Source organism: Chinchilla lanigera, unplaced genomic scaffold (assembly GCF_000276665.1).
Source record: "Chinchilla lanigera isolate Chin_1 unplaced genomic scaffold, ChiLan1.0 scaffold00007, whole genome shotgun sequence".
In the NCBI taxonomy this organism is placed as follows: domain Eukaryota; kingdom Metazoa; phylum Chordata; class Mammalia; order Rodentia; family Chinchillidae; genus Chinchilla; species Chinchilla lanigera.
Genome location: NW_004955408.1, coordinates 8,424,683 through 8,434,583, shown reverse-complemented (window position 1 = coordinate 8,434,583; position 9,901 = coordinate 8,424,683). Strand labels below are relative to the sequence as shown.

The 9,901-nt window shown below is 38.4% G+C and overlaps 1 protein-coding gene across 4 annotated transcripts in view; it reads left to right on the top strand.

Moving 5' to 3' along the window:
• Positions 1 to 9,901, top strand: part of Fam114a2 (family with sequence similarity 114, member A2) — a 38,472-nt gene that overhangs the window by 73 nt on the left and 28,498 nt on the right. For 3 of the 4 annotated variants that reach the window (XM_005376191.2, XM_013508608.1, XM_013508613.1), the window contains exons 2-4: positions 5,082 to 5,296; positions 5,849 to 5,948; positions 6,334 to 6,426. In XM_005376191.2, coding sequence (XP_005376248.1) covers positions 5,096 to 5,296; positions 5,849 to 5,948; positions 6,334 to 6,426 — 394 coding nt within the window. In that variant the 5' untranslated portion in view covers positions 5,082 to 5,095. Of the gene's footprint in view, positions 1 to 9; positions 35 to 5,081; positions 5,297 to 5,848; positions 5,949 to 6,333; positions 6,427 to 9,901 lie in introns of those variants that run through there. The other variant, XM_013508610.1, reaches the window with a different exon arrangement.

The window sequence follows — 9,901 nt, the reverse complement described above, 5'->3', positions numbered from 1 at the left end:
GGTGGCGTGGGGCTTCCCGGGCGGAGCAGGCAGGGTGCGAGCTCCAGGGACCCTGAGGCGGCGGAGGTCGCCGAGGCGGGGAGGAGGCGGCCCGAAGGTGGGCGCGGCCACCCCACGGCAAGGCGCGGGCTTGTGAGAGCCTCTGGGTCCTGTTCGTGTCGCTGTTGGCATCGGAGAACTTAGGAGCGCGAGTTGCCCCATGTCCGTGTGGGCCCTGCGCTTGGGAGTGGGGGACGTGGGAAGGCGTGTCTGTACGCCTAGAGACAGCCGTGCTGGGGCCATGGCAAGGGTGCAAACAGCCGCCACCTCCACAGGTCCCTGGGGACAGCGGCTGTTACTCTCCGAGCGGGTTTGTGCCGTCAGTGTCCCAGGACCCGGGTCCACCGCGTCATTGGGTCTGGACCGGAAGCACCGCAGCGCCGGGTTGGGCGGGGAAACAGATGCAGGTCAGGGAACTCCCTTGGCCGCGGTCGGTCCAGTCTAGGGTTGGAGGAAAGTCTGACTGCAGAGCCAGGGCGCGTGGTATTGAGCTGTACCACTCTCCGCTGCGTAGATGCGGCGGGCAGCGGTGTGTGTGCGAGTGCAAGGCTGCCTGTACTTGTACTTTGGAGGTTCAGGTTGTTGGAGTCTTTCCTCCTCCAGTTGTGAAAACAAACCCTACGGAACACCTGGAAAGCTTACAGAAACATTAAACAGGGCGGTTCCGTGCACCTGGTGTTATTGTCCCGTTATGAAGCTGTTCAGGACAGGGATGCTACAGCCCTTCTTACAACGATAGTAATAAGCAGCCATCGACACACACAAAAAATTATCTTTTGGTGTGACAAATTCAAGACACGTGTTAAATCTTCGTTGCACAAATGAAAGTGTTTAATGTCTTGGAGTATGTCCTTATAGTCTTATTTATTTATTTATTTTTGTCCATTTTGAGACAGAGTCTCGCTATGCAGTTCAGGCTGGCCTTGAGCTCACTTTGTAGCCCAGGCTGGCCTCGAATTTGCAATGATCCTCCTGCCTCAGCCTCCCAACTGCTGGGGTTACAGGCGTGAGCCACCACGTCTGGCCTTCTAGTCTTTTGTAATGTGAATTAAATTTAGGTAATAGATATACTGTATTATATATACTAGATGTAGTATAGTGTATGTAATATTATTAGGTGCTGTGACCTGAGAGAGCATAAGGAAAAACAGTACAATGCATATTTACTCATCTAGAGAAGTATTGAACATTGTGCAAGGACTGTATGGTCTTTACTATTAGATAGGCTTTTGAATTAAGTGGGGTAGAAATTACCTTACATTAGTTCTGTATCCCCACAGCTTGTTATGGAGGGGGATTATAAGATGTTTAGAAGCAAATCAACATATTTGAAGTTGGTTTGTATGTCATTTGATGGTTGTATCTGGATTCCTTGTATATGTTTTGGGACTGTATAAGATATGTTATACCAACATGGTTTAGGTTTCATGGTGTTGTCTTAATCTACCTAGCCTTGTGCTTCCCCATCATCGTCTCTCTGATGTTTTAGCTACTCCTGGTAACTGACTCCATCTCATATCCTAGTGGGCTTTCTCCTGTGTTGTTTCCATACCCTTGAATTTCTCATCGGCAATTTCGTCTTTCAACATCTCAAGTACAACTTAAGGCAGTGTTGCAAGCTAAAATGCCTATGGTACTAATCAGGCTGAAATAAAGGATGAAGTGGATGTGAATGGAAATTGTGGACTATGGGAGAACATTGCCTTATCTAAAAGGACCCAAGGGCTCTTTAAGCTAGAGTAGTTATTACCCAGTCAGGTGTGACCTGGTGTTGCCAGATCTTCCAGTTTTACTAGAGAACTTGGCAACTTGTATTTTTATATGAAGTCTGATTTTTAAATGTTAGCAACTAATTTTAAAAATACTGTACAGTTCAATTAAAAACATCTGTAGGCTGAATTTGGCACTCAGATTCCTAGTTGGTGACCACTGCTTGAGACTTATTTTAGGTACTGTGTTTATGAGTTATATACCCTGAATCTAATGGCCAGCTTCCTTTCCTTTTCTTTTAGCATTTTGTATGTACCTCTTTTATAGTGCTGTGTCCACTCTGTCTTAGTTGTTAGTATGACTTTTCTATTATATTAGAAACAGTTTGATGGCATAGATTGTGCTCATACTCGACTAAACTATTTGTTCATGCTTAGGGTATTTGTTTATAGCTACCTGTATATGTGTGACATACATTTGTTTGGTGATAGTTGTTTATCCTGAAAATTAGTATCTGCTTTTTTGTAGACGTACCAATAGTATCTTGACTTTAATTGCCAAAGAGCTTTACTGCTATTCTAAGCTGATCTGACCAAAATGTTGTCTGTGACTTTAATAATCTTTCTGGAAAAATTGAAATAGTAATGATTAATAAGATTTTTGAGGAATAATTGATAAAAGGAGAAACTGATAATGATACCGCGTTGAAATGCAAAACTTGCTTTGTTAGAGACCACACAAAGACAATGAAAAGATAAGCTATAAACTGGGATATGGCATTTGCAAACTACATTTTACTTTATTTTTTATTTTGAAAAAAATTTTGGTGTTTTTTACTACTACATATTTGCGGGACATAGTGACTAGATTGCTTATGGGGAGCTGGTGCATGTACATAACACATCTCAGTGCTTTTTTCTCCTTCCCCTCTATTCCCCTCCTCCTTTTTGCAGCATCAGATTCATTTATTTATCCTGTAAGTCCTATAAAGTCATTTTTCATACATAAGATTAACAGCCAGACTAACAGGCCAGAAGAACCTCTAAAACAAATAAGACATTTATACTAAATCAAGTCACACTTTTAGATATGCTGTCCATGTTGAATTACAATAACTTTCTTCTCTTTTGTACTGTTGTCTTTTCTTTGTACTTTATTTGTATGTTGAGTTTCTCATATAAGAGAAATTATGTGATATTTAAGCCTTTGTGTCTGGTTATTTCACTTAATGTGGTCTCAAGGTTCATCCATCCTACAAATGACTCAGATTTTTCTTTATAGCAAAGTAGTACTCTGTTGTGAATAAATACCACATTTTCTTTATCCATTCATCTGCTATTAGGCATATAGGCTGCTTCCAAGGTTTAGTTATTATAAATTGTGCCGCCGCAAACATGGGTATGTACACACTATTATGGTATGATGTCTTTAACTCTTCCAGGAAGATACCTAGAAGGGGAATAGCTGGGTCTAGAAGGGTTCCCTCCTTCCCCACCCAGCCTTGCCAGCATTTGTTATTAGTTGATTTCTTGATGATAGCCATTTTTTCCGGAGTGAGATGGAATCTCGTTTCAATGGGCATTTCTCAAGTAGTTAGTGATGGGGAACATTTTTAAATGTATATATTGATGGTAAAACTGCATTTTAAACAGAAGACTTGAGTGTAGAATAAAGAGCTCTCAAAATTCAACAGCAAAAAGGAAAAAAACTCAAAAAACAAAAAACCCCAGAAAAAACACCTTCTCCATCCAAAAAAACCTAAAAACCAAACCGCTGACTTTATCTAATTATAAGCAAGCAAGTAGGTATTTCACTGAAGAGGTTATTTAGGTGACAAATAAGCAAATGAAAAGAGGTTCAACATTATTAACTATTGTAGAAATGCAACTGAAAAGCCACGGTAATATACCACCACTTAGCTCTCTGAATGGTTTAAATAAAAAATAATGCTAACATGAAAGTTGGAGAGAAGGAGGAGAAACTTGATTACTTATACAATCCTGGAGGGGAGGACTGGGGATATACCTCAGTGGCACAAGCACCTGCCTGGCAAGCTCAAGGTCCTGAGTTTGATTCACAGTACCAAAAAACCCTAAATCCTAGGGGGAAATAAAATAACATACTGTTATGGAAAAGAATATAACAGTTTCAGATAAAACTAAAGATGTACTTACCGTAATAACCCATTGTTTATACTTTGGTCATTTAGCCCAGAGAAAAGAAAGCTCATGTTTCTGTAAGAATCTGTACATGAACTTTCATAGTTAATTTATTTGTGTAACAGCCCCAAATGAAACAGCGCAGACAACCTTCAGGGGATAAATAGTTGCAGTTGTCTAAACTATCTAAACTGTAGAATACTACTTAGAAATAAAAAGGAATTATTCATACAACCGAAATGGTTTTGGAGGTTTTTGTGCTGAGTGAAAAAGTCAGTCTCAAAAGATAATATTCTGTATGATTTATATAATATCATAAAATGACAAAATTTTAAAGAGGGAGAACAGATTAATAGTTGGTTTCTGTGGGTTGGAAGAAGTTTGGGAAGTGATTGTGGCAGAAAGAAAGGATAGCACAGGGGACCCTTCTGGTTAAACTGTTTTGTATCTTTTTTTTTTTTTTTTTGGTTTTTCTCCAGTACCAGGAACCGAACTCACGACCTTGCGTTTGCCAGGCAGACGCTTTGCCGCTGAGCTAAATCCCCAGCCCCCTGTTTTGTATCTTGACTGTGGTGATGGTCACAAGCATCCATACAGTTGGTCCTCCATATTGGGTTCTTCATCAGCAGATTCAACCCATCATAGACTGAAAATATTTGGGGAAAATACTCATCTGTAGTGAACCTGAACAGTCTTTTCCTTGTCAATATTCTTTAAACAGTATATAACACCAATTTACGTAGTATTTACATTGCATTGGATATTATAAGTAATCTATGGATGTTAAAGTATATAAAAGGATGTGTGCAGGTTATATGTAAATATTACAGTGCTTTGTATAAAAAACTTTACTATCATGGGTTTTGCTATCATCGGGGGATCCGGGAACCAACTCCCTATGGATAGCAAAGGATGAGACTGTATGTGATAGAATTTTATAGAATTATGTACACAGAAGTGAGTGCATATAAAACGCATGAGATCTGAGTAAGGTGGATTATATCAGTGTCAGTTTCTTGGTGTGATATTATTCTGTAATTATGCTAGTGTTACTGGGGAAACTCAGTGAGGCTATATGGGGTCTCTCTATTATTTTTTACATCTGCATGTAGATCTGTGAATTTAGACTTAGAAAGCCTATATAAGTACATTTTTTCTTGGACTTTTGATCAGGTGATGTTCTAATCATGTCAGATAAAGATGATACTGAGACTCCAGTAATAACCGAGACAACACCCATCCTTAAAGATGAAATCCGTGAGCCAGACAAGAATTCTGAGTCTGTTGACCAAAGTGCCAAGCCAGAGAGTGAATCAGAACTTGTGGCGTCCACTCGTAGAAGACCAGAGATCAAACCATCCAGTGACCTTGAAACTTCAAAAGTTCAGGTATTACAGGTTGCACCCTAAGTAGAGCATATTTTAAAATATTAGAATGTAAAAACACTAGGATTAAAAGAGATTTGGAAGCTATATTAATTTAGGGTTGCGTTTCTTTGATTGTACAACCACAAAACATTTTTCTCTTTTTATGAGTGCCATTATGAGTAGTTGTTCTGGATATGTGGTGCTTGCATGCTGGCTAACATATACCTGTCAGTCAAGTTATTGATTGATGAATTTTCTGGTACTCAAGATTGAACCTAGGACCTTTGTACTGAGCTACATCCTCAGCTTTTCCTTTATTATTTTGAGACAGCAGGATCTTGCTAAGTTACCCAGGCTAGGCTTGAATTTGTGATCCTCCTGCTTTGGCCTCCCAGAGGGCTAGGATTACAGGTATGTTCCACCAGGTCTGGCTCAAGTAATATATTTTGTTAGGCAAATAATATGTTTTATTCACTCATACTTTGATTAACAGATATCTTGTCTGTATGTTCTGACTTTCCTATAATTTTCTGTTTTCTTTTTTTTTTTTTTTTTTCTTACTGGGAAAAATAGGAGACTGTTTCTAAAGATGTAACCCAGACTGGATGGGGCTACTGGGGAAGCTGGGGCAAGTCCTTGCTCTCCTCAGCTTCAGCTACAGTGGCTACAGTAGGTAAGGTCATTTCATGATTATTGTGTGCACTTTGCTGCAGATATGTGTCACAAACAACTTTGTTAATGGTTGTCCTCTCCATGTTTACTCAAAGGGCTTGTAGGTTAAGGATGGTTAGTAATGATGGGCTGATACATTCTGATGCTAGACTTTGCAGCATTTTCTCATATGAAGGTTGAAGTCTGGGAATTATTAATGTAAGCCTGTGCTTTGGTGGTGATAAATCAACTTTTTGTGTAAAGAGAGCATACTAATGATTAGTTACATATTGTTAAAATAACATGCCTTATGGTCATAATGGTTTTAAAAATATGTGGGTGGACTTTTGGTTTGTTTCTTCAGTTTTGATAACCAACATGAAAAGTGTTACCGTTTGTCTTATCAGGACAAGGTATTTCAAATGTCATTGAGAAGGCAGAGACTTCCCTTGGGATCCCTAGTCCCAGTGAAATTTCCTCTGAAGTCAAGTTTGCAGCAGGTCAGTATGTGGAAATACTAAGGTGTAGAATTTTGGATTGAAATGGAACAGTTGAGCTTAGTTTTCTGTAGGTATTTATTTAACATGTACTACGGTGTGGCATCATGGGACTGGTGAGATAAAAGATTTGGATCCTTTAGCTGCCATTTCAAGGTCTGTGTCAGGTAACCACTTATGTGTCTCTTCACTTTTTGCATCTGTCACATGATCTGAAGGAACTGTTGAAAACATTAAAGGCATAAGGCAGTGAATGTAGCCTATGAGAGTTGCAGAGCATTTTGAATGGCATAATTTAGTAAGTGACCAATAAGAGTTAACTGAATTTGAATGTTTCATGGCTTGTTTTTTTTTTTTTTTAATGTGTTAGTGGGCACTATATTTTTTGTTACTGCTTTTACATTTAGATTTTTATGAAGTTGAAGTTTTATTCTGGAGGCTTTCCTTGTTCAAAGAGAAACTTGCCCCCACTTAAAGTATAAAAGACAGAATTATTGCCAGGGATCAAGAAGGCCTGGAACCAGAAAGTAGAGAGTGTTTTTTGTTTTGTTTTTGTTTTTGTTTTTTGTTTTTTGTTTTTTTTGGTTTTTTCCGGTACCGGGAACCGAACTCACGACCTTGAGCTTGCCAGGCAAGTGCTGTGCCGCTGAGCTAAATCCCCAGCCCCTAGAGAGTGTTTTAAGACTGGTTTGCTTTCCCAGTCTTCCAGGGACCTTGTTGTTCTCCCTGCTTCTTCATTTTTTCTCTTGAAGAGTCAGTCTTGACTGACTGACTCTGCTTACTTTCCCCAGCTGTATATTGAATCCTGGTATACATACCCTTCAGTGACCAACTCTCATTAGTTATTTCTCCTTCCGAATTTCTGGGAGAAGTTATGTGTAGCTAAACTTAGGCCACTTTTACATGGGTCACTTATGGTCAAGGGAGAATTTTACATTATACAAACATGGGTGCAAATGACTGTGTATATGAATTTGAGGTGCTGGTACGAATTCCTGCAAAAAGAATGTGAGACTAAAACTGAGTTTATCTTTCTCACTGAAGAACTCTAGAGGAACACTTGTAGATACAGTTAGTTTAGTGATTCATTGATAGTAGGGTTCTGGGTAGGCTTTTCTTTTAGATTGCTTTGTTGATTTCTTTGTGGTTCCTTATTGGTTGCCAGATAACACTGCAGATTGTTGAAATGTGTCTTTTCAGAACTTTAAGATGAGCAGAGGCTCATGATGAAAATGATGAAAATCATTTGATCATCACTTAGAGATTTTGTTGTGTCCTTTAAAGGGTGTTGTCTTTTGCTTTCCTTTTGTTGCAGGTAGCTATGATAAATGTGTAGTTAGATTGGTACTTCAAAACATTAAGCTTATTCAGGATGAATCTAGAATAGACCTTACCCTAATGACTAATTTATATCTACTGGTAGGACCTCATCTTCTGAGGTCTTTATGAAATTTTCAGCTGTTTAATGAAATCTGTCTATTTTGGTTGGTTGGAAGTCTAATGCCTAAGCCAGACAGGAGCTCTAGGAATAGGTCACTGCTCCGTAATAGTTCATTTTCCAGCCTTGTAGAGTCTCCTCTTGCCTGAGCAGTGGAATATCCAGCTACAGACACAAGAGCACACCTATGTAGATCCTTAGAGCTCTTTAGTTATGTGACTCTGTTCTTTCCAGTTTTCTGCTTTGAAAATTCCAGCTGTATCAGCCTTCCCTGATGGTAGTCTTTTTCTTTTTCAGTCATGATTTGTTGTGCTCTGCTTAGGTTTTCCCACCTTCCGTTGTGATTTGGAAGATGCCTCTAGATAGAAAGCCAGCCCAATTGTGGAGTTCACTTTGTTTCTGTTTTCCCCTAGACTGAAGTCTTGTACTATCCTTGTTAATAAAAATTTTGTCCAGTTTCTAATTGCTGTTGTAGAAGGGCAAGTCCAGTATCAGTTAACTCACCATAGGCGGAAGTGAAAGTCCTCCCTCTAATGGAGTATCTGGTATAATATAGGTTGATCATTTGATGTAATAGTTGATCTGTAAGGTTCTAGGTTAATAAAATAGATTATTGGAAGCATACTCTTTGTAATGTTTGTGTTCTATACCTACTAATACTGTAATTTTCTACAATAAAATCAAGTTATTTACATACAGCAAAATTTACTCTATACCTGTGCAGTTTTATGTTTTGATTAACATAGTTATATTTATAACTGTATAGTACAACATGATGGTACAGATAAAGAATATTTTCTATACTATATGGACAATTGAGATATAAGAGTATTTTCATTACTGAAAAAGGTTCTTTTATGTTTCTTTGTAGTCACTCCCGTCTGTCTTCTTCCAGCCGTTAGCAACCACTGGTCTGTGTTCTGATGTAATAGTTTTAACCTGTCTAGGAGATTGTGTCACTGAGATCATTTAGTATATAATTTAAAGTTGTGTTGATCAGTAGCATGTTCAAAAGACTGCACTTAATTTTTGACATGAAAGGAAAGAAAAAATGAGCTGCATGTTTTAGCTTTCATTTTAAAATAGACTTTCAGTTTAAAATAATAAAAAAAGATTGTGATGCCTCCTGTCCTGCATTTGTTGGCCAGGATTGCCTTTGCTATTATAGGTCTCTTCTGTTTCCAGAAGTAGTGGAATTTTAGGAATATTTTCTCTAGATCTGTGAGGTATGCTAATGATACTTTGATCGAGATTGCATTAAAGGTGTGTAAATTTTGGGAGTATGGTCATTTTCTACAATGCTGGTTCTTCCTATCCATGAGCAAGGGATATCATTCCATTTTCTGATATCCTCTTTGATCTCTTTTTTTCAGAGTGCTATAATTTCCAGTGTATAGATCTTTTATTTCCTTTGTTAAATTGATTCCTAGGTATTTCATTTTTTCGGATGCTATTGTGAAGGATATGGTTTCCCTAATTTCTCTCTCAGTGAGTTTGTTGTTTGTGTATGGGAATGCTATTGATTTTTGAGTGCTGACTTTGTATCCAGCTGTGCTACTGAATTTGGTTATTAATTCTAGAAGTGTTTTTGTGTTTTGGGAGTCTATGTAGAGTATCATGTCATCTGCAAATGATAATAGTTTAACTTCTTCCTTTCCTATCCTTATTCCTTTTATTTCTCTCTTATCTAATTGCTCCGGCTAATGTTTCCAGAACTATATTGAATAGGAGTGGTGATAGTGGATATCTTTGTCTTATTACTGATTTTAGATTGAAAGCTTTCAGGTTTTGTCCGTTCAGTATGATAATGGCTGTTGGTTTGTCATAAGTCGTTTTTATCAGATTGAGGTAAAAGCCATCTATTCCAGTTTTCTGTAGGGCTTTTTATCATCAAACAATCAACCAATAACAAATGCTGGAGGGGCTGTGAGGAAAAAGGAACCCTTCTCCACTGTTGGTGGGAGTGTTGACTGTTATAACCATTGTGGAAATCAGAGTGCAGATTCCTCAAAAAACTAGGATTAAAGGTCCCATTTGACT